Here is a 25,842-nt window from a genome sequence, read left to right as displayed (position 1 = left end):
TTTTTTTTTCATAAAAATGGCAAAATACGCCTATTTGGAAATTTTTGCTTTGTTTGACTGGTAATGCCGGCATAAAAACTGCTGACAAAATGTTCATTTACTCAGATATGGGCTTATTGTACTCAGTTCTCAAGGAAGTTTTCAGGAAACAACATTTTTGTGATTTTTCGCTAATTTACACAGATGTTTTTTTTATTGTTTTTGATATATTATAATTGTCGTGTGCCAAAAAACTTTCACTCAACTTTTCAGAAAAATTGCGCTTTTCAACAGCAAAGCGGCAATAGATATGCATGTTTTGGTCCTATCGTTGATTTCTGCAACGAAAAAAGATTCGGATTGCATTTTGGGTCTGTCCTTTTTAAAATAATTTTGCAATTTTTTCATTGCAATTAGATGCAAGACTGGTTTTATCCAAAATTTCATTTCAACATAACTTACATTTATGATTAGATGAGGTTTAAATGAATAAATTTTGTTTTTTGGTTAAGCGCATGGTTTTTATGGCTCCGATAAAAATTTTTCGTGATTTTGATGAAATCCTTGTTTTGCCAGCATTTGATGTTCTTTTTGTAGTCGCACTTACTGAGTCTTATCAATCAAACGTCTATTTCGATGTAGAGAGTTTTATTAAAGAAACTATCTATGCTTTCAGTTGATACAATGGTTTTTTGGTATTATAACTGGATAAGTATCCAAAATTCATTATTTTTATTTGGTATTTGTCTGTTGGAGTTCCTGGTCAAATTATCTTTTTCGGTAACATTTGGAACAATTGTTTTTGTTTTGATGCAGAAGCAGCATGTGCAAAACCCAGTTTTGTTCGTATTCTAGATTTTTGTACGCCAAATATTCGGACTGTGATTGCGAGCTTTATGGTTTTTAAAAATAGTTTTGCGTTTTTTCTACGTTTTTTATAGAACAGAAAGATTTCAAATCAAACCTCAAAAACTAATAACATATCATTTTTTTTGCAAAAAATGCAATGAAAATTCATGATAATGCGAAAAACAGGTGATTTTTTGGATTCCACGCCGTTTATGAAATTCTTTGGGAAATTTCGAGGTGCGCATTTGTTCTTTGGTAATTTTTAGTTTTTCGACTTAATCACACTAATGACGTGTGTTCATTGGGCTTCCTGAGCCGTAATTTTTTTTCTATTAATCTGTTTTTTGGAAGTTCGCGGCTGTTATCTCTTGCGCTTTTAAAATTTTCGTTTCCGGATTTTTTCCTGATTTGACACACAATTTTTATTCTACCATAATTTAGCGTAGTCTACGCAAAAACAGATCTAATTCCTAGTCAAGTGAAGCTTTTCAGTCTCTGTTGCTGTTTTAATATTTTGATAATGTTTTTTTTTGCGTTACTACAAGTTGTAATAACTTTTTTATAATTTTGTGAGAAATTCCAGTTTTTGAGGATTTCTTTGCTGTTTTGTCAGCTCATCACAATAAAGGAGAAAAAGGGCGAGCTTCTTATCATATTTTTGCGTTAATTCGGAGCGCACGCAGTTGCTTTCCGAAATTAACTGAGGCGCAATTGGCTTAGAACCGGGGCGCAAATGGTTTTTTTTTTATATTTTTGTGATCAAATTGTTATTGTATATGCTTCGGCACCGTTTCCTCACAAAAATGAATTCTATTTTTGATTTTTGGGTGTATTTGTTTTTTGTATTCATCTGACATTTTCGATATAACATTTCTCATTGGTTTTATATGGAGGTATAAATAAAGCCATTGAATGATTTCCGTTGATAGCTAATGGCTTTCTTGACTCTGAATTTATTTGATTTTAAAAAAGTGTAAACGTATTTTCTAGGTTGATGCTTTTTGTTTTCTATCTAGCTGTTGTTTTTTCCAGCTTAAGACAATTCACACTTGTGTTTTGGTTAGAAGCAAGTAGTATAGTTTCCTTTAGTTTTTATCTGCTGCTAAAAAGATTCTTATCTGTTTTCAAAAAAAGATAGGTTATGAGTTTTGGTCGTAATTAATGCGTTTAAGTTTTGATCCTTTTGTTTGTTTGTCTTGTCTCTGACTCTCCTTAATGTCTGCTATCATTGTTTAATTGTATATTGGATTGAGATAAAAGCGATTTCTTCCTTATTTGGTATACAAGTCAAAAATGTGTTTAAGGGGCTGGGATTATTTTGTGCAAACGCACATTTCCAAATCTCCATGTTATTGATAAATAATTGCTTGTGCGGATTAGTCCAGCGGTTTTTGTTTCTTGCGTTGCTAAAATACCGTATTGAAGTTATTTTTTACAGAACCAAAAAACTGTTCCGAATTTTGTCTTAAGGTTTGATAAGGTGTGTGGTTCATAGCTTTCATTTAATCGAAACACAAAAGCTATGCGGTCGCATTTGAAAGAAATGGATTCCGTCGTAAACGTACTTCAATGGATTTTTATCTTCCATGTTTTTCCAACAAACAATTTATCAATAAAGAATAACTAATAACAAGATTCGCTTAGGATGAAGAGTAAACGAGTAGACAGTATTTTTTTGCCTTGTAGAAACGTATGTATTGTTTACAAAAATGAAAAAACAATTTTTAAAGAATGTCAAGTTTTTAATCAATAACCTTGTGCTATTCACTGTGTTTTAACTGACTAGCGGTAGTTAACCTATTTTCAAGAAAAAAAAGTAGACAAGCGTAACACGGAGGGTATTTAAATTGTGTTGACGCAACAAAGTTTTGAAGAGAAGACGCATGATTCAATTACGCTTCTCAAAAACTCAATTCAAATGATCACCATTCCTATAACTCTCACTACAAAAGGTTTTTGAAACTAATTTTTTTCAAACAACTGAGGGCAAATGTTTTTTTTGCAGAAACGAAAAAATTGTTTTAACTTTGTTTTGAAGTCTGACAGAGTTGTGTCGTCTTTATCTTGCGTTTAGGGACCAAAAGATTTTTCAATTTTACGGTACTCATTTTGATTGATGCTTGTTTTTTAGCAAACGTGTTTCAAATAATTTCTATCCATAATCTTTTTTTCAAACAACCAGTTCTTCAAAGGAGAACAAACGGCAAAGACAAATTCGTTTAAGAATAAGAATAAACTGGTAGATAGTGTTTGCAATTTAGTCAAAATTTATGCGAGTTTGAATTTGTTATTTTTTTTAAAATATAGACATCGAGTTAAGGTCGTAATTAATGTTTGTTTTTTTTCTATTTTTCTTTTTGTGTTTTCTAGTAGTCCTTTTCACAACAGGTTCCATCGGCCCTCTAGCGTGGCTCTATGGTATTCCATTTGTGGTTTATTGAACGATATGTATGTTTTTGAAAGTTTTCGCTTTCATTTGGTAGCCAATCGAACCAAGAGTGTGGATGAGCGGGTTCGAAACATAATGTGCGTACGCATATTAACGAGCCTCCTTGTTGCTATTTTAGATTGCTATCGATGCCAATTTTTAATTTGAAACTGTGCTACTTATTGTTCTTGGACGTGTAAGATAGCAGCAACAACAAAACCAACATGTTGCGGGTAGTTAAGTCAGAGTGTGTTAAATTCCAGCTCTATTACTTCCTATGGTCAATGATTGCACTGTGCAGGTAGGGGTAAAAAGGGGGCACAGGGACATTTTGGCATCTAGCCTCGGGGGCACACTAATCAAGTAGTGGGAAAGGAAGGGATTTCTTTTCCATACAAGACGAACATCGATCATATACGCGGTGGATTAGACTGACCCGGGGTATACTTGTAACACAAGACCCAAGTAGACTTCTAATTCTACTACAACTACTTTCTGCTTCACTTGCACTTGCCGCGTTTGAACAAAATGGCCCCAATTTAATTTATACCCCTATAACACATACCAGTCCATTTAGTAAGGTTTCCGTCTTCCTGGCTCCTCTACCCAACATTAAAGTGCGCAACATCAAAACTTGATTCAATTTTGGGGAGGGGGTTATTGGAGCACTTTTTCTCTGTTCTAAAACTCTTTTTTTCAACTCTGGCTACTCTCTCTTTTCTCTTTTGCACTGTTGGTTAAATCCAATTAGCATTCAGTCTGGCCTCACCGCTTAACAAAGTAGTTTTTCCTCTCTCTGTTGGCTTTGATAAAATTAGACTTCTCTTTGCTGCTCATAAATTTGATTTTTCCGCTTATTTGAAGGTTGAATAGCCGAAAATTCACTCTGCAGAAATCTAAATTGAAATGGAATCGAAATTAATGAACAACTTCAGGTGCGGAACTTACACTAGCGTAATTTTTCCGCCTGATTTTTCATTTTCAACTTAAACATACGACTAGTATTACGTTTTGAAGTTAAAACAAACTTTTAATCGAGAAAAATTTATTTGTTTTGCTTTTAAGCCAGATGGTGTAGATATAAACTATTCTATTTCAGATCAAGGAAAAAACATATGCTATAATTATTTTCAACAGTGTTCTTCTGCGGTTCAGCTGATCTATATTTTTTGCGCTCAATTGTACCAAAGATCCGTCCTAATATTTCCGAAAAGTAAATGTTGAAAATCATTGCACTCAATTTATTTTAAAAGGCAATCCAGATATTTTTCATGTCCTTTTCTTTCCAAACCTAACAAACAAATTCTCAAATTGACCCGAATTTATTAAATGTATTATTGGCTAGATTTTTAAGCAAGATGATCGGTGTACAAAGCAAATATTCAACCACGAAGTAAAAATTTATTAACTGAATTTTCACCAGAATTTCTCTCATCGCTCATCAACGTCAATTCTTTTAAATTGGTTTTATAGCGATCATAACTAAGGTAAGAGAGTTTTTGTTTCCGTATGTTTTTTTCTACCTTTTTTTAAGCTCTACAGGGCTGTTATATAAAAACCAATTACTGCTCATGAACACACAGCAGCAAAAATTGAACATTTTTTGGACTAAAAATTGCAAAAACGAGCTCTCACTGTTGCCAATTCTGTACACCGTCCCTCAATGCTCTTAATTTTTGACTTAAAATGTTACTGCTCAAACGGTCGCACTTATTCAAATGAATTAATTTGAAAACCACCATTGCATTAATTTAATTAAAAAACATGTCAAATTAAGTCTACTCCTAATACTGTTTTGGAAGGCTGCTCAGAGTAAAATTTTGGCGTAAAATTGGTTACAACTTTTTCGACAAGCATCAAAATTTAGGTGAAAATCTTTTCAAAATTGTAAGGTTTAATCAAAATTATATTTTATCAATCAGTATCAAACAGGTTAAAGAGAAAGATCATAAGCAGATCAAATTTTCCATTGACTCTAAATCGGGACAATATACAATTAACCTAATGAATCGGAATGAAATCTGAATGAAATAGTGAAACGATTGAAATTGGTTAAGAGAAAAATCGAAGGCATATGAAGCAGAAACAAAAAAATCCTAAGTTTTCTCAAGTTTGCGAAAGTTATAAGTTTTAGAACAAAAAATTCTGCCAATTTTTACAGTACATCGCTTTTTCCTAACAAATATGATGTACTGCTGTTTGTACCGCCTAGCGCCGGAAAAAGTTAATGACCTAATTTTTCAAATACTTTTTTTCTTACTTAATAGCAAAGATGATAAACATTGCCTAGATTAGGTACAAAAATGCAAACCAAAGAATTTAGACTTGGCGATTGGCTGTCATAATTATTTATGATGAGGAGCAGAAAAATCTTGCTCTTCTTGCTAAGTTTTTTAATTTGTTTTTCTACTATGGGAGCCTTCTAAAATTTGACCTGAAAAAAGCAGTTACTGTGATTTTTGCTTTTTAAAGCCCTGGAAGAGAAAGAAATCAGTCCGAAGGTTTAAGGCTAAAATGTGTTTATAGTTTTTCTATGAGTGAGTCATTTAATTGAATAAACTTGTTGACTTATTGTAATCATTTTATACAGTTGTTTTACTAACTAATCCCGAGCGGAACCAGAAGTACTTAAAAACATGCGCTCACTGTTAGGAGATATCCAGCTAGTTTTTTGTGATTTTTATAGGCAAATCAAGATGATTCCTAGTCGACGAAACTTTTTGAGTAAAAACTACCTAACAAATTTTTAGCATTCATTTTTTTCAAGGAAAATTTTTCTCAACTTATGAAAAAAAACAAACATTTCAACCAAAAACCAGTTCATATTTCAGGGATTTTTGGCAACCATTCTTTTTCACTGTCTCTGTACCTTATCAAATGAACTAATGTGACTGAAGTAGCTAAAAAAATTGTGGAAAAGGATGTGACAAAAAATGGTGTCATATAGTTTAACATGGGGAAAACAAGGATGAATGTTCCATGTAAACTCCATTTTTACAACTTCAATACCATCAATGAAACTTAACCGCAAAAACAAGCACAATTATTTGTCACGTGTTTTTTTTAAATTTTGATTCCGCCCATTCAAAGTTTATTATGTGACAATTGCAATCTTCTAACAAGTGGTCTGGTTAGAAGCTCAAACTAATAGCTAATAGCTCAAAATTGCAATTAATTTGGTTTTTGATGATAGTTGAACACTATTATGGTTCAGATTTTAGTAACATTAGGTTCCATCAAATGTAAACTAAGCTTTTTAATTTTTTTCAAATTAAGCAAGTGATTTTTTTAGCTCTACAGGGCTGTTATATAAAAACCAATTACTGCTCATGAACACACAGCAGCAAAAATTGAACATTTTTCGGACTAAAAATTGCAAAAACGAGCTCTCACTGTTGCCAATTCTGTACACCGTTCCTCAATGCTCTTAATTTTTAACTTAAAATGTTACGCCTCAAACGGTTGCACTTATACAAATGAATTAATTTGAAAACCACCATTGCATTAATTTAATTGAAAAACATGTCAAATTAAGTCTACTCCTAATACTGTTTTGGAAGGCTGCTCAGAGTAAAATTTTGGCGTAAAATTGGTTACAACTTTTTCGACAAGCATCCAAATTTAGGTCACAATCTTTTCTAAATTGTACGGTTTACTCAAAATTATATATTATCAATGAGTATCAAACAGGTTAAAGAAAAAGATCATAAGCAGATCAAATTAAATCGGGACAATATACAATTAACCTTATGAATCGGAATGAAATAGTGAAACGATTGAAATTGGTTAAGAGAAAAATCGAAAGCATATGAAGCAGAAACAAAAAAATCCTAAGTTTTCCCAAGTTTGCGAAAGTTGTAAGTTTTAGAACAAAAAATTCTGCCAATTTTTACAGCACATCGCTTTTTCCTAACAAATATGATGTACTGCTGTTTGTACCGCCTAGCGCCGGAAAAAGTTAATGACCTAATTTTTCAAATACTTTTTTTCTTACTTAATAGCAAAGATGATAAACATTGCCTAGATTAGGTACAAAATTGCAAACCAAAGAATTGGACTTGTCAATTGGCTGTCATAATGTTATTTGATGAGGAGCAGAAAAATCTTGCTCTCTTGCTAAATTTATTGCTTTGTTTTTCAACAATGGGAACTTGATTTTTCAAATATTTTTTCTCTTAATTAATAGCAAAGATCATGAACATTGCCTCGATTAGGTTAAAAAATGTAAACAAAGAATTTAGAATTGGCGATTGGCTGTCATAATTATTTATGATGAGGAGCAGAAAAATCTTGCTCTTCTTGCTAAGTTTTTTAATTTGTTTTTCTACTATGGGAGCCTTCTAAAATTTGACCTGAAAAAAGCAGTTACTGTGATTTTTGCTTTTTAAAGCCCTGGAAGAGAAAGAAATCAGTCGGAAGGTTTAAGGCTAAAATGTGTTTATAGTTTTTCTATGAGTGAGTCATTTAATTGAATAAACTTGTTGACTTATTGTAATCATTTTATACAGTTGTTTTACTAACTAATCCCGAGCGGAACCAGAAGTACTTAAAAACATGCGCTCATTGTTAGGAGATATCCAGCTAGTTTTTTGTGATTTTTATAGGCAAATCAAGATGATTCCTAGTCGACGAAACTTTTTGAGTAAAAACTACCTAACAAATTTTTAGCATTCATTTTTTTCAAGGCCAAATTTTCTCAACTTTATTTCAGGGATTTTTGGCAACCATTCTTTTTCACTGTCTCTGTACCTTATCAAACCAACTAATGTGACTGAAGTAGTTAAAAAAACCGTGGAAAAGGATGCGACAAAAAATATTGACATATTGTTTAATATGGGGAAAACAAGGATGAATGTTCCATGTAAACTCCATTTTTACAACTTCAATACAATCAATGAACTTTTACCGCAAAAACAAGCGCAAATCTTTTTTGTCACGTGTTTTTTTAACTTATGATTCCGCCCATTCAAAGTTTATTATGTGACAATTGCAATCTAATAACAAGTGGTCTGGTTATTCTTATTTTATGACCATTTGTTTTAATCAATCAGAAATATAAGTTCAATTTTGTTTCGTTAAAATAAAATCTAAGAAGAAATATTTTCCTTTACTCAATTTTTCTTGTTTACTTTCAACTAATGGCTCAGAAATGTGAACAATTGGGTTATTGATGATAGTTGAACGCTATTTTCTCTCAGATTTTTGGTAGCATTAGGTTCCATCAAAAACAAATTAAGCCTTTAATTTTTATTTTGCAAAATAAGCAAGTTATTTATTTTTTATTTGTTTATTTATTTATTTTACTTAATTTTGCGAATTAAGCAGATTATTAAGAAGTTTTCTGGAAAAAAATCCTTCGCGAGTAAGCTCGCTTACTGGCCTGAGGATTGTATTTTGTCTTTCGATTGTTAAATACCATTTTTCAAATATTTTTTCTCTTACTTAATAGCAAAGATGATGAACATTGCCTCGATTAGGTTAAAAAATGTAAACAAAGAATTTAGACTTGGCGATTGGCTGTCATAATTATTTATGATGAGGAGCAGAAAAATCTTGCTCTTCTTGCTAAGTTTTTTAATTTGTTTTTCTACTATGGGAGCCTTCTAAAATTTGACCTGAAAAAAGCAGTTACTGTGATTTTTGCTTTTTAAAGCCCTGGAAGAGAAAGAAATCAGTCGGAAGGTTTAAGGCTAAAATGTGTTTATAGTTTTTCTATGAGTGAGTCATTTAATTGAATAAACTTGTTGACTTATTGTAATCATTTTATACAGTTGTTTTACTAACTAATCCCGAGCGGAACCAGAAGTACTTAAAAACATGCGCTCACTGTTAGGAGATATCCAGCTAGTTTTTTGTGATTTTTATAGGCAAATCAAGATGATTCCTAGTCGACGAAACTTTTTGAGTAAAAACTACCTAACAAATTTTTAGCATTCATTTTTTTCAAGGCCAATTTTTCTCAACTTTATTTTCGGGGATTTTTGGCAACCATTCTTTTTCACTGTCTCTGTACCTTATCAAACCAACTAATGTGACTGAAGTAGCTAAAAAAACCGTGGAAAAGGATGCGACAAAAAATATTGACATATTGTTTAATATGGGGAAAACAAGGTTGAATGTTCCATGTAAACTCCATTTTTACAACTTCAATACAATCAATGAACTTTTACCGCAAAAACAAGCGCAAATCTTTTTTGTCACGTGTTTTTTTTAACTTATGATTCCGCCCATTCAAAGTTTATTATGTGACAATTGCAATCTAATAACAAGTGGTCTGGTTATTCTTCTTTTATGACCATTTGTTTTAATCAATCAGAAATATAAGTTCAATTTTGTTTCGTTAAAAAAAATAAAATCTAAGAAGTTTTCTTTTACTCAATTTTTCTTGTTTACTTTCAACTAATAGCTCAAAAATGTGAACAATTGGGTTATTGATGATAGTTGAACGCTGTTTTCTCTCAGATTTTTGGTAGCATTAGGTTCCATCAAAAACAAAATAAGGCTTTAATTTTTAGTTTGCAAAATAAGCAACTTATTTATTTTTTATTTGTCTATTTATTTATTTTACTTAATTTTGCGAATTAAGCAGATTATTAAGAAATTTTCTGGAAAAAAATCACTCGCGATTAAGCTTACTTACTGGCCTGAGGATTGTATTTTGTCTTTCGATTGTTAAATACCATTTTTCTTAAGTTTCTTAAAAAATAGAATCTGCAAAACTAAGCAACGCAAAGCCAAAACCCTCCTCCCCACCACTTTTATTCATTGTTTTTTTTTTGCTTTTCAATATGTCAAATTTTTCATTGTTAGCATATCAGAAGATCCAACTTTTTTTACAACCGCTGAATTTTTTTGCCCGATTTATCCGAAATCTTTTAGTATCTTAGAATCATCAATTTTTTATTCCTATTCATTGGTAGTAAAATCGCTTTGATTAAATCTTTAAATTTTTTCTTTGTAAAAATAAATAATTATAGTTACAAATAGAAGTGATAGTTACTACTTATTGTAGTAAAACAAAAAATTGCAGAAAAAAGCATATACAAAGCTTCTCTTAAAGTAGATTTTTTTCGACCTTGAGATAAAAATACGGTTTAGTTACTTCTGTTAAATACAAACAAAATTGAAGTTAATTTTCCTGATTTTGTTTATGGAAAAAATGTTATTTATTTGGCGTGTTTAAAAAGAATTCTATCAAAAAAAACCATCAGCAAATGTGTCAGATTCGTCGATTTTCTTCCCGTCAGTTCTTAAAATCTACAAATTAACTTAGGTTCTTACATTTTTGGTTAAACAGAAACATTTTCTTTTAAGTAAAAATAATATCAAACAACTCGTTTAAGTCATAAGATGCAATTTCAGGTGCACGAAGCACGTCATGTTAAAGTTTTTGTTATTCATATTGTGGCGTTTGCCACTCTATTTAGTTTCTTTAACGCATCAGCTCTGATTGATTTTTCTAGAAATGTTTTTGCTCTCAATAAAATTGTTCACAAATCGTGTTAAGGGGCTTTAAGCAGGTCGAGCTATTTAGGCTTTCATGACCGCTTACTTTTTAGCCGTTTCTCCGTTTTTTAATCTTTTTCTAATTTTAATTTTTTTCCATTCCCGAGCACAGTTATAATAACTATAGTTGAATTACTTTCTTTCTTGTTTCAATTATTTAACTCTGTTTGAATTAGTTCCATTATAAACAGCGGTTGTTTGTTTTCTGATCGAATCCTGAATTTGTTTACTTTTTCCCAATAATGATTTTTTTGAACTTCTTTTGAAAAAGTCTTTGAACAGGTCATGCATAAATCAGACGTGCACAATGTGTTTCATTCCTCCGATTGCATAACAAAGTGAACTTTTTTAGTCATAAACTGTTTCATAAACTGTTTTAGTCATAAACTGTTTCATATTATTCATCAGACGTCAAGAAGTATATAACTTGATCTCATGTGTGTGGAGGAACTTCAGTTATTTACCCACCCCATTCTCTGCTTGCTAGCTTGCAGAAAAGGTGTGAAAATTGTGGCAAGATCGTGTAAGCGTAACGAAACTGTGTGCAAACATCCATTGAGAGGTATAGAGGACGCTATTCCAATCAGTAGTACATTTATACTTACCTATGTGCTCTATATAGTGTCCTTGTATGCATCTGACTACAGATTGGGAGGGCAAGAAAATATAGTTACTGCAATTATGAGTGTAAGGATGATAGTGTAAGGTATGGGTGTTTGAGTGGTACGCGGTGGGGTAGGGTGGGGTGGTAGCGTGAACGGAGGTGAGGTTCAAGCTCCGAGACCCTCTTATTGCCCTTCCGTTCTTCGCTATGGATTTCTCTTCACTGCACAGCACGTCCTCTCTCTTCACACCTTGCAGGTCATTAGTGAGAAACAAGCTAGGATATATCATAGAACATTTCCAAGCTACCCGCATAGCCTAATTTTTATCTAGCATAATTTTAACAATCTTTTGTTCACAATTTTTCACCCTAAGCTTTGTTCGTTCACGTTATCCGTCAAAAAGTGTCCCCTTCAGCTTGTCCCGATTATTGCTGCTTATTTTTTTCGGGGAAAATAAATTTAAAGAAAAAGTTTTAATTGCTCAGCTTAATTGCTCAGCCAGAAAAATTTTTGTAGGCGTTAGGAAGTTTGTGGCAGGTTGGTTCATTATAGTCTTCAATGTCCAGATCTGAGAACAATTCAGATTTTACCATCAGTTGTAACTAATTATGCTGGTACAAATCCAAAAAGACTTTCTTAAGCGTTAATTTTGACGCGCCTCGGCTCGGCAGGGATTACACGCGTGGGTTGCGTTGGAATTTTGCCCAAGTTAAGCTCAGTCTAATTTCCGGGCCATTGGGTCTGAAAGGGGACAAGATTGGGCTAGATTTATTAGGTTGGTAACGGCGTTCCGCTTGGAGAAACAACGTTATCGAGCTGCTTAATTTAATTTCCTGTGAGAGAATCTCTGCTTCAAGTGCAACCTATTGGCTTTCTATCCCCCACCTCTCTCTCTCTCTCTCTCTCTCTCTCACTCTCTCTCACTCTAGCTTCCCTTTTCCTTCTCTATCTTCTCAGTCCTAGTCTCAACTTCATCCCACTGCAAATATTTCCCTGACATCTTATCGCTTATTGGCGCTATCCAACCCAAACACCAGACACATAAAACTACAACACTAGCCGAAGCTCATTTTGGACCGAAACTCAGCACATAGGTTCTCAATTTATGCCCAATTTTTACTATTCAGTTTTTTTCATACTTTCAAATAAGTTGAAGTTTTGATTAAATTTGAAGTTTAGTCAATCTTGGAACTGTGATGTAAAGTTTTAAAAAAGCACGACTAACAATCTGAAATAGCCACGAAAAGGTGAAGCGTTGCTATCAGTATTTCACAAGTTTCGTGGAGTGAAAGTAGTTTGAAAATCAAGGATGAGGTTTTAAACAGGCGGTAATGTATCAACTTTGAGGAAGAAAATAACAATTTTTGAAGTTATTCCGAAAACAATCTGAAAAATAGCACTAAGCTGAGCTCAATTTTTCCTGCTCTATATAAACAGAAGTTTGGGCATATAGTAGTCTTGAAAATGTATGGGTTTTTATGTTTGTCGGCAGCTTGAACATTGGTCTCTATTTTACTAAAAGCGTCTTTTGTTCCTGGCTATAATTTTCCCGTCCCTTTTTTAATCCATGGTCATACTCTGCGTTTAGAGCGCCACGACCCATCCATCTTTATTACCAGGGAGATTCTACAAGTTATGATTATTACCACACAGCAGTCGCCTTATTGAACAAAATTAAATTCGTTACTGGGCGTTTTCCCTAACGCAGAAAGCGTCTTTCCTTTGAACGTTTTCTTGCAGGGCTTAGTCTGAACGTTTTTTTGAAGATTGATGGAAACGCAAGATCACATCAAAAAACTCGATTAAATTTTATGGGAACCTTAACTGATTCGTGCATATTAAAGCGATGGAGACGATTAGAAATTTGTTATTATTTATCTAAAAGCCTTCTGGTCATCACATCCTTTTCTGTTCAGAACATGGACCATTCCTTCATTCATTCATTCATTCATCAGCTCAGACGCATTTTTTCCTCGCTTCGAGTCATAGATTTTTATAGACCCGAGCGTCACTGTTTTACTTCAAAATCGCATCAATTATTATCGCCACATCGTTCAGTTTCAAAATTTTAAACTCTACGTCCTTTGCAGTTTTTGCAAATGATAGACGACTTTGTACGATAGAATTATAGACATTTATAAAGTCCGCTTTCCACTAGCCAACTGAGCCAGGCACATTAAAAAAAAAATTAATAAGTAATGTTTTTCAAAAATGTAATAACTAATTCTTAAAAATGTATAAACTAGAATTTCAAATTTTATCCTAATTTTAACTGTATATTTTTACTGTTTCTCCGTTCTCTTTAAGAGGCCAGGAGGGCTGTTTAGTTTATTTTTCCTTCCTTATATTCAATTCAAGGATTGACTTGTATACTTTGTTTCTGTGTTATAATTCTGAAAACTTGTTTCGTAACCTGAAGCAGAAAAAATTTGGAAAATTAGCCCCCGGAAAACAGCCCTCTATATTGTCCTATATGTATGTATATGCATTTACATATAAACATATGGATACGCTTCGAAATAAAACAAAGGCACATCACTTTTTGTTCCGACCCCCACTTTAGTGGGGAGGGAGGAACTATATACCCAACTGGGTTTTTTTTTGTTCAGTCAATTTTGGCCGACCGATATATTCATCGTAGAGAATTGTGAGCGGTATCATTAAATATTCCGTTTCGATTTTCGTGTTTTGCAGGGATTTATCGAGGTTTAAAATTTTGTGAACATTCGACGGTTTTTGTTCACATTTTCAGTAATTTTTGCTAAATTTTGGCACAATTTCGCTGAAATAATTCAAAATAAGTTAAATTTTTTAACGGCGGAGTGTTGTTGTTACCGTTAGAGATAGAAAAGCGTTGCTGAATTGTTTGATTGAAGATTTTGTTGGATAAAGCTTTTGATAAAATTATCAAAATTCAAACTTTTTTCATCAAAAATGTCACAAAATATGCTTTTTTGGCCCACTTTGTTAAAGTTTGCCAGACTTAGTGACCTAGAAACCTTAACACGGGCTCCCTAATCTCAAAAAAAGCGCTAGTTGTAATTAGGCGCAGTTTGAAAGTCTTCTGGAATTAAAACTTTGCCGTTTTTTGCAGACTTGTCTCGATAATTATACGAAATGCATCGTTCTTTTTATTAATATTTGAAGAATTCCCACGCAACAATTGGTCTAATTCGCAAAAACTTGGAACACTTGGTTGGTTTGCTGGGCGTGAGACAAAATCAGGGAAAGGATCGACAATATCATGGATTCTTAAAATCTGAGACTTTTTGGTTTTTATTTTGATGCTGCATTTTTTCAAAATATTTTGCTTTCGTTCTTTAATGTTAATTACTGACAATATTTTTTATTCACGGCTCCGTTAATGATCGCTCTAATTTACGTAAATTTGAGGCCGATTTTAGATACAGTTTGTTTTCAGAGAACCAAAAGGTTTTTATGTCTTTGAGGAAGAGTTTTAGTAAAATTTAACTGAAATCTTGTCTTTTGCCTTCAATTGTTATTTTTTTGGCAGTATAATTTTTCAGTTTAACCACTCGAAGATCAAAATTTTTTCTTCAAGAGGGAGGTGCAAGTAAACTTTTTTTAATTCTTTCGGTTGTTACCTAATGTCTCTTATGTTATTGAATGTAATTGTTTTAAGGAAAATTCTGTGATTTTTTTTTGAACTTTTGCTCATTCTCAGAAAGTACAGGTCAACAATTCCTCCTTTTAGAATGAAAACTAATTTTGTGGCAGATTGTTTTAACAGAAGGTTTTGCTTTCGGTACTACGAGTTTTCAAACAAAATTTTCTGATTTTTTTTGCACAATTTTTTGTTGTCATATGCCAAATATTGTGTAATTAAAGGTCCCAATGGCCTACTATAGATAAACAATTTAACCTACATAATAGATGTCGGAAAATAACTAATGGCTGTTTTGACTTTCGAATTAAATTTCTAAAAAAAGAGTAATAGTATTCTTCAACTTATCCCATTTTGTTCTAGTTTGCGTTTTTTTCTTCGTATTTTACAATGTTGTATCAATTTCGTAAATTAGCCTTATTAGTTAGAGCTCTTTTTAATGTTCTGTAGAATCAAACAATATTTTTTTTGTTGCTTAAATTTTTTAAATGATGTCTTCAGGGCTTAGACAATTTGTTTCAGAAGAATTTTGTGAAGTCAAGATTCTTTTCTGTTTTTGTGGTTCTTTTTTTTCATTTTGTGATAATCGTTTTACAAAAAGATGTTGTAATTATCAAGGGAGACGCAAATGATGATGTTATATTCTCGCGGTTAATATCTTATAAATTTAATGGCTTCAAAACTGCGGTTTCGTAAAGTTGTTTGTTAAACTTATTAGTTCAACTTATTTTCTATGTTATTTTATAGTCTTATGATTTAGTCTCATTAATAACAGTCGCAATTAGTTTTCCGAGTAGTTGCAAGGTAGACTGTCTACTTTCAGTCGAAAGCTTTTGTTGGCTATGAATTTTGAAAATATATGTTTTTAATAAAAGGAGATAGATTTTTGAGATCTGCCAATTTTATTTCTGTTAAATTGTAGCTAAACATCTCTATATACAATTCATATCAATTATCATTTAAAATACTATTTGCTTTTCATAACGGTTTCTTTTTCCTCATATGGTCTTTCTTCTTGGTACAACCAGTTCTCATGAAATCAATTTTTGCGATTTTTGCAAATTTGCCCCCCTTTTTTGTAGCTTTTTGTTTTCTTTTCAAAGTATCACAATAGTGAGCGTCATTTGGCTTACCAATGTTGTCAACTGCAAAAAATGCAAAAGAAGATTTTTATTGTTTTTAGTGATCAGCTTAATATTTGATTGATTGCGGGGACATCGTTTTTGTGCATAATTTTTCGTGCAAGTTTTTCGTTTTTGCCTGTATTTGTCGTTCTTTTTGTAGTCGAATGACATATCCTGGATAATGAAAGGCCTCAGTCGGTCTCTCTTGAGGTATAAAAGACTCTCTCAATGATTTCATTTGATACGTAATGTTTCTAATCAGTTCGAATCTAATTCTTTTTTCAAAAAAGCAATGTTTTAATAAACTGTCGCACAGTCGCATTGAGGAAAAGTCCCATTTTTTTTCCAAAAAGTACCGGCCAATCATTTTAGTATAAATTTTATCTGATGCCATTTTTATTTGGTTATTAGTGATTTTCAAAAAAACGGACAAGGAGTTTTGGTCGTAAATAATATTTGTAACTATTTGATTTTTATTGCCGTCTTTTCTGGTAGTCATATTCTGGTAGTCACAAGTCTCATAGGCACTCTAGAGTAGATTGCTTTATTCTTTTTGTAGTTTTGTTGAACGATATGTTGATATGTTATTTTTTTATCTCTTCCTCATTTGGTAGACAATTAAGTGAAAAATGTAGATGAGCGGGGTCGGAACTTAATGTGCGAACGCACATAACCGAGCCTCCTTGTTGGGTTTTATATTAGGCATCCTTGCACGTTTTCGAATTGGGCCAAAGTTAACTTTGACTCCCCTTATCTTTGGCTGATCAATAAAGTTAACCTAAAAAACGTCTGAATGATTTGAAAAGAAAGCACCGCTAACGTACAAAATACTAGCAACATATTTATTTTGGATTTTATGTTTTTTAAGGAGCCATTGAGAAAAATTGAGGCTAATTATAGCTCCAGTGGCCAGAGAAGTTGCAGTTTATGCCTAATATTTTATTTACATTTTGAGTTATTCTATTATAAAATGTTTTTATTGAGAAATTGTTGATCTATTCGGTTAGGTCTTTCATCTTATGTCAAAATGCCGTGCAAAATACTTCAGTAAACTAAGAAACCAAATAATTTTCCTTCAAATTTATACGTGTAGAAGCTTCAAAGACAGCAGATTTTTGCAACATGATTTTTTTTCTGTTTTATGTTACAGAGGCAACGTTTTGATTGCCATTTTGTTTTCGTTGATTCCACAAAAATTGATCCAAAGTTCAATGAATTTGTAACCAGCATCTTCTTTATAATACAATAGTATCAAACTATGTGAAATTTGCTTTAGTTTGATTTTGGTATTTTGTTTTTATTTATACGACCTCCACTCTTCGTGAAAACAGTGTTTAATTAAGCGTCAAAGTTTCATGAAAAGTTATCTTTATTGTATGGAAAACTAATTTTCTTTTTTTAAAAAAGAATAGGTATGGAAAACTAATTTTACGGCAGTTACGGTCGAATACAGGTTTGGGGAAATTCTATCGTGTCGACGAAAACTTAGTGGAATCACTTTTTGTAGTCTAAGCTCTTTTTGAAAGCAAATATTTTGTTCAGCACGCAGACAAAAAACAGGAATATAGAAAACTAAAAATTCCAATATTGCCCAATTTTGTCTGAAAACCATTGTATTTATTGATATTTTGTTGCTGTTATCGCGTCCAAAGTTTGAATAGATGTAAGAAAATTGTTTCACGAAAAATATCATCAAGAGCACATGTTCTTTTTTGATGATAATTTTGAGTTCCTTGAACGTTCCTCCAGCGCGATTTTTTTTTGAAATTTAACGTCAAATAATATGTACTGTTGTTATTATTTTTGTGTCCATTTTTATATATAAAATTTGGAAACAAAATTTGTTGTTACACGTAATTGAGCAAAACTGAAAATGTTCCAACTCTGCGCAATCATCACAGGAAATGCTGTTAGAGCAACCGAATTGTAAAAAATTTTTAAGAAAGATTGATGAAGTTTTTCATGTTAAAAAAACATATGAAAGTCTTATTAATAATTATGATTCATTGCATATAAAATTTTGCATATTTGTTCACCACTCATAAAGTAAGTGCTAAATTTTAATCAAAAAAGGGTATATAAGAGAGTATAATTGAATCATCAGTTACGTTAAACAAATCACAACAGAAAATTTTCAATTCATTGCAACAAAGAAATCAGAATGCCGTTTTAGACTCATTTTCTAGCTCTTCTGTTTATTTCTAGCTTTCTGTTCATTGTTTCATTTTCCGCGGTTTGTTACATTCATGATCTTATGACACAGTCCCACCTCATTCAATTTGATTTTTTAGGTAGTAGAATTTTCTATGGTTACTAACAGTGCTTGTCTTTTAACTTTGTCATTTTTGGAAATTTTTTTGCGTTTTTTTGCTATTTATGCGAGTATTTTATTGTTGAATTAGGTTTCAGTTACAACAAAAGGATTTTTTGGGTTATTATTGTTGCGCACATGAAAAATTGTCGAAACAAACAGTTATAATATTGAACATTTAGAAAACAAAAATGAAAATATGTCTGTTCAATGATTCAAAAATTTTAATTATAACTTTTTCTGAAAAAATGTGCCTTTTGTACTTTTTTGATGAGTATCTCAGAGTACATTTCCTTTGCATCCTTAGTTCATTGAGACATGCAGAAACTTTTTACGGAATAGATTGTTACCTTTTTGGGCTTTTATAAATTTCCATATAAGGTAATTTTAATCAAAAATTAACTTTTATGGTTTTTTCTTAAAGATAAATACTTACAAACTGTTACAATTTTGCGGTCCTATTTTTTTATTGAAAATCGTTGCAAATGTAGATTTTTGTGTGCCTCTAACAACCGCATGCGTCAAAAACATTATTTAGATCAGTTCGTTTATATCTGTTTATATGGCTGAAAGCGATCACTCCCAACCACCTTCGCCCAACCTGCCGCCGCCGCCGCTCATAACCAAGTGGCGTTTTTATGTTACTTGTTATTGATCATCATCTTATGGAATGAAATTGCGAATGTTTGAACAATCATATGACTGAATGTTTTCAGCATGTCTTTAGTTTTCTCTACCACGATAAAAAAAGACACAACAAATTTTGATTTGCTTTGGAATGCAAAATTGCAAAGGAAAACAATAGGCAATTTGAATAAGCATTTATTCCAGTCATTCACTAATATAAATTTTTGGCTCCGCCACGTGAGGGATTTTTTTCATTTTACAAATTCATCTTATTTTCCCCTTTTTCAGCTTTCTTAATTTTCCGTCAATAAATTTCGACGGTTGTTTCAAACGAATAACCTTTTTGGTTGCCATTATTATTTACCATTCTGAAAAAAATGATAAGCGAACATCCTCTTTGCCAGAATTACAGATCCAAATTGGTCCAATTTATCAAATTTTGGCATTTTACCGCCAGTAAAGGTTGATTTGAACCTTTAGCGATTTATTTCCGTCTTGGGGTACGTGAGGGAGGGAGGGAGGGAGGGGGGGGGGGGGGGCTGTTATGTAAGCGCTCACAGAATCAAAGACCTGTTTTTCTTATCCCTCTTAAAGTCATGAGAAGTGATAGCTGCTAGTTGCCTTTTAGCAGTTCTTACAATGAGGTACACTTCCATTAAGCATGGAGTATGTAGCAATAAAAAGAAAGCATTGCTAGTGAATTTTGTGCTTTTTAATCCCCCCTATTTTAGCCCCCCAGATTTTGATTCCCACATTCCTTAAGCACAATTTATTACACCATCTCTTACCTGTATCATTTTCTCCTCTTATTTCAAAATCCAACTCAAAATCTAAACAGAGTTGCTGCTACTACAATTCTGTTACTAAATATACTACCAACAATGATGTAGATATACTATTATTAATCTCTAGAATTCTTATTATTACCACTACTGATACTGATATGGTGATATAGCGCTACTTTCGCCCAGAATTTCTATCATCGACTGTTGGCTCAATATCTCTGTTTATATTACTTTTTTTTCTCTTTTTCTACTTTTTTGACCGAAATTGTATATATAATTATTACTAGCAACAATTGCTGTTTGCAATTATGGTAGAGGCTTGTCACCGCAGATATCCAAGTTGAGAATTCCTCACTGTTCCTTTTATGTGAGCCATTGTTTTACAAGGGTGTGTTTTTGTACAGCCCACTATCCTTTCCTTTAACAAGGGGTGAATTACAAGGTGAATATCAGTTATAAGTTGTGTGAAAGAGAATGAAAGGGGGAACCTTTTGTTCTATTTTCTCTACCATCTTCATCACCAGTTTTGATCAGTTGTTCTATAGTGTGGGTGTGTAGCAATAGTTGGTTTTTATGGGAATGAAAATCCCACTTTTCGCTTCCCTTCCTACACTTTTGCGCTTCCTTTTTTCCCACTGTCTTTTCCCAGCTCCCGTTTCTACCTTTTTGTGTTCATTTTCCTTTGCTTGTACTATCAAATTTTATGCTAGTCTGCCGCTGAAAAAACTTCACTTTTATTCATTCCCCCGCTCCGCTATTTTTTATTCACGCCGATTGCTCTTAAGTGGGGGGAGAAAAGATAACTTAGCTTTATAAAGCTGCAACATACCGTAATGTTGTTCTACAAAGTGGCGCACTAGCGGGGAAGCTGAAAACAGACAAAGAACCGTTTCATCAATTAATGTAATTTGATACTGACAGAAAACAATAAAATGCTATTTTCCCCTTTCGAGATATTTTATTTGTTTTACTTCCATCATTTTGTTCACTTTATATCCTTGTTTTGTTAAAACTGTCAATCCTGCAGACTTTTCAAGTACATTCAAGGCTTTAACAACATTTACATTCGGAAGCGTTGAGCTCGATTAAAACATTTTTATACATTAAAACGTCCAGTTTCTAACACAGTTGGCAGCGCGATTTTTGCAAAAAAAGAGAAATTTTTGCATTTTTTTCAAACTTATTTCGAAAGCATTAGCTTGATTAAAAAGCACACCAGGCCCTCTGAATAACAATAGTCCAGAAAGCCGCCTCTCCTTTCGTGATAAATAAATCTGGCTGTAGACTTTGGTAACCAATCTTCATTACGCGCTATGGTATCAGGTGAAATTTCTGTAGGGTTATTAAAGTAACCCCGGGTCCTCAACCAACCCCCTCTTACACACGTATACGCTTTAATGATGTCATGTTTATTCACCTATCAATTTACATGTGAGTTTGGTAACTGAACTAAAAACAATTTTCTGAACTTTGAAGATTACAAAAAGTTTTTGTTAAACCAAAAAAGCATAAGAAATCAAATCGGCGTGAAGTATCTTCAAAGGCTTAAAACGATATAGTTGTGATTGATATATGCGTGATAAAATGGGATCGAAAGCAGAATTAAATGTTCGCCAGATGCAGTTTCATAACGTGATTTTAATTGGAATAAAAAAGTGTCTGAAAAAGGGTTTACATTCTTCCATAAGACCCCCCCCCCTTCCTCCCGGCCCGCTTTGAGAGTTTACGATTTAAAAATCAGTCCAATTAGTTTATTGCAAACAATTAGTCCCTCGTAATTAAGTTTTAAAACTTTTTCTTATTCAAACTGTTTTTACTTATTTGGGTATGCATACCACGCCTTTTATTAAGTTAAAGGCTTTGTTTATGGAACATCCATGTCGATTGATTGAGCTCGTTCTGTTAGGAAAGTGTTTTGATCGTCAATGGCCTTTGCGGAATATAACAATAAAAGTAGAATTGCAAAGAGTTCAAAGGACATTTAAGAATTAACTGATCGGGGAGTTATTTTGTTACAATGTTTATACGCATTTGGTTGAAGTAATGCTTCCCGTAAACATCTCTTTCGGGCTATGAATGATGATTAGTTATTCTCTGTTCTCCTTGTTTATCAGTTATATCTGCAACTGCTCTCTTATTTTTCCCGATTTGCTTCACATCAAAATCAAATTTACATCCAATTCAAAATGGAGTTACAGCAAACCCAAAATTTGAAATCGGGAACCATAAAAGCGTTGAACGGATTAAATTGTATATCTTTTGAATGAAATTCCTCGAAATTGTGAGTGATGAAAAATTCTTTCGCACTTTTGCTTTCTTTCAACACTGAAAGAGTTCATTTATTTGATTCACGTGCTATGAATACCGTTTAGACAACCCTTTTTTATCCATCAAATATTGAATTCACGGCATGTTTATTGCGGTTGAATGAAAAAAATTGCCTCAATTTTGCGCCCTTTTTATTGACAATTTTCCATTGTCAATAATGTACTTCCATTTAGAACATCATTGTGTATAAATATTTTGTTATTGTATGAAAGCTTGTTATCGCTTTAAAGATGTTATGTGCGTTCAGCTGAGATCTTTTCTTTGGTGGATATCTCTTAATTAGTCTGCAATTTAACATGGACTTGTTTAAAAGCTCTTTGTTGTCGCAATTGGAGCGAACAGATAGCATAAAACAATCTCTATTCTCAAAATTTGAGGAATCGGAAGCGATCAAAAGTTCAGTCCTGACGCACAAAGACTCTTTAGTTCTTTCGGCCTCTGGATTAACTTCTAAGTTCAAAGAGAATGTCAGTACTGGCTTGTCGTCCATAGTTACGGAGATTGACCAAAACGTGCCAGTTGGTTTGAAGGACCAAATTAGTCAGATAGCCAGCGAGACTACTAACTCCTTTCTTTCAGCTTCTGGAATCACATCCAGGGAGATCACCAATGCTGCACTTGATTCCTCTCTCATCGGAGCTGGTGCGGTGGGTGGCGGCGGAGAAAATGGAGCGACAGATTTTGAAGACTCAGCCTCCAGTGGAGATCACTGTTTCAAGGTCAGTTTATATTCTAAAGGTCGCTTGGTAGTAATCTTAGTGTACGCTGAATATGTCAAGGTCATTTGACTGTAAGATTTAGTGTAGTTAATTTATAGGAAGGAAAAGTCATTTGCCATTTCCAGTCTGGTTATCTGATCAGAGATACGATTGTGCGCCAAAGTATCTCAGACAAGTCCTTTCAAAACGCATACAAAAGAAAAATTGAAACGCAGTTGTATAGCGACATGAACTAAGAAATGGCACAGCGGACTCTAACGATTCTGTAGGCACTTAAGCGTTAGTTTGGTCAATCTAACAGTTAACTGGCCCCACTTAATCGGAATTATGGTAGAAGTTTTAGGTATCTAAAATTTGAATATAAGAGAAATGATGCACGCAATAATTATTTTTAGCTGTTCGTAACGAAAAACAGCATGCCGTTTCAACTGCTGAATTGCAGGTCACTCAATGTTAAAACTACATCAAATCAAGGTCGACTAAACTAGAAAATTACTTCTACGAAGGTCATGGTATAAAAAAGTTCACGTGATTAAACCACTTCATTTGTAAATACGTGTTTTTCGAGCAATTATAGGACACCTATATTAGAGTACACATTGACTTACTACAAAATAAGCATAGAAGTGAGTAGAAATTTTCTTGCGAATTAGGTGAAAAATGATATCTTTTTACCTCAAATGGATGTGTTCATTTTCTTTGATATCATGTTTTTTCTGATGTGTATATGTATTTAAAATCACTCCTACCATTGTTGAACATGGAATTACGTTTAAAAAATAGTTCCAAATATGTTTACCTTCGGTTGCTCCGATAGCAAACAACAGCTGAATTTAATCCTATCAAGACATCGCTTGCAAGGCCAAAAAGTGACTCTGTAAAATTTTTTTATTGCTTTTATATAGTTTGCGCTTTAAAGTTTGATCGGCGCTGTAAAGTTTTTTGCCTGAATTCCATTACTAAAAGTTTACAAATTTTTACGACCTATAAATATGGAACTTAAAAAAGCGTCTTTATAATCCAAAAATTTTCTTTCCAGTCGTCTCCAATCAGAAATTCGATTGATCTGAAAGAAGTGGCAATCAAAAATACAGACCAATAACAGGAAACCTCGTGATAGCAGAAGAATTGTATTTGTTGCAAAGTTTAACTTATTTCTCCAATGAAAAAGTTTATTGAGTCATCTAAGTTATTACCCTGTTATTATAAAATTGCTTGAATAAATATTTTCAAAAAAGTCACGTTGAGAAAGTGTTCTACATGATCTACAAAGTAATCTTTTTAAGGATTGTTTTAGATAACGGTACTTCATTATATCTTATGCTGAAGAAGAAAGTAACATGAATGTAATTTTGCTACCACTTTTTCTCAATTATTCGACTTTTTGGCATTTTTTCTGAATTATTTTCTACTTCAAATGGCGAGCTTGCTCACAACAATTCTGGAGCATAATGAAAACTCAAAAAGTTTGCCTGGTGTTGTTCTTGATAAAACAACAGATCTTAGTGTGCTTCAAACAGTGATCTACTGGGTCTCAAATAGAAGTTTTGAACATTTAGAAGGCATCAAAATTTTTTAATTTCTCTCGAAAAATGTTTGAAGCAATTAATGCAAACATGCTGCTAATTTTTTGTGTAAAATTTTTGCGTTTTTGTTCGGGAACATTCTGTGACTTCTCAAGTGACAAGTAAATTTTTCAAGCTTCACTTCTTCATTTTGCGTGATTTCAATAGCTGTCATTCTGAAATAAAGTTTTTTTGTTCCGACCCTCTTGAGGGGGGAGGAACTATATACTCAAATGGGCTTTTTTTTGTTCCGTGAATTTTCGCCGCTCGATATATTCATCGTAGAGAGTTGAGACTGGTATCATTAGAAAGCTCGTCCAGCGTAGAATATAGAATTAAAAAGATTTTGTTAATTTTCGTTTTCTACAGGGAGTTATCGAGGTTTAAACTTCTGAGAAAAGAAGAGTGAATTCACGTTGTTTTTATTCACATTTTCCGGAATTTTTGCCTAAATTTTCGTCAATTTTGCTAAAATTTGTTATAATCTTTAAGAATATTGTCGTTGATTTTATTTTTGAAGACGAACAAGCATTGTTGATTGTTTTCATTTAATTTTTTTGGTCAAAAAATCTGGATAAACATTTCAAAATTTAGCCTTTTTCATCAAAAACAGCACGAAATAAGCTACTTTAGTCTACTTTGATTAAATTTGCCAACAGTACATCCCCAATCAAATCTCGTACAATCTTTGTAGACTCAGAGGGGGGCCATTTCTACTTCAGAGTCCGCTGAGAGTGCACTGTAGTTAAAACTTTGCCGTTGTTTGCTAACTTTACTCGTTGATTATCAAAAATGCAGAATTTATTTTGAGTTTTCAACTAACAAATTATCTATATCTACAACATTCGAAAAATCAATTGTTCCTAACTGACAATAAGTATTAGCAGGGCTAGTTTTGGGCCATCCTTGGACTGTTACAATCCAAAAAAAATCGGGTTGTAATCAGTCGGTCTTTTTTTTAAAAAAAAAAAGACTTTTTTTAATAATAAAGAACAGAACATATCAAATCAAAGCTCATGAGTGATAGGTCCAACCAATTCGCTTGCTAAGCAGCTCCAAGCTAATGCATTTAGTTTTTTAGTTGACAGTTTATGGTCGTTTCTTCTTTTAAAAATAATTGACTTTTCAATAAATAATGGCTCAATTAACTTTTCCTCTATTTTTTTCTTAATTTGTTCAACTTCCAGCTTAGTGTCAGCAAAGAAAGACTGCTTCTTCTTTCTACTGATTTAACATTTATTCTCGGTTGCAGTTTTAAGCCTGAAGTTATTGTTTTCTGGCTTTGATACTACAAGATTTCAGATTTTTGTTTGTTTTGATATTTGCCAGTTTTTCACGTTTTCTAATTTTGTCACATTATCACATTATTGACAGTTCTCATGTCACCTTAT

General features: G+C 32.8%; 1 protein-coding gene across 10 annotated transcripts in view; it reads left to right on the top strand.

The window, feature by feature from the left end:
• Window positions 1-25,842, top strand: part of LOC142358757 (uncharacterized) — a 150,719-nt gene that overhangs the window by 98,466 nt on the left and 26,411 nt on the right. For all 10 annotated transcript variants that reach the window (XM_075410328.1, XM_075410324.1, XM_075410321.1 and 7 more), the window contains one exon: window positions 22,747-22,886. In XM_075410328.1, the coding sequence (XP_075266443.1) occupies window positions 22,747-22,886 (140 nt within the window). The remainder of the gene's footprint in view (window positions 1-22,746; window positions 22,887-25,842) is intronic.

The sequence above is a fragment of the Convolutriloba macropyga genome, chromosome 2 (genome assembly GCF_964194025.1).
Source record: "Convolutriloba macropyga chromosome 2, txConMacr16.3, whole genome shotgun sequence".
NCBI lineage: Eukaryota > Metazoa > Xenacoelomorpha > Acoela > Convolutidae > Convolutriloba > Convolutriloba macropyga.
Note: the sequence above shows the minus strand (reverse complement) of the source record. Positions and strands in the feature narration are given on the sequence as shown.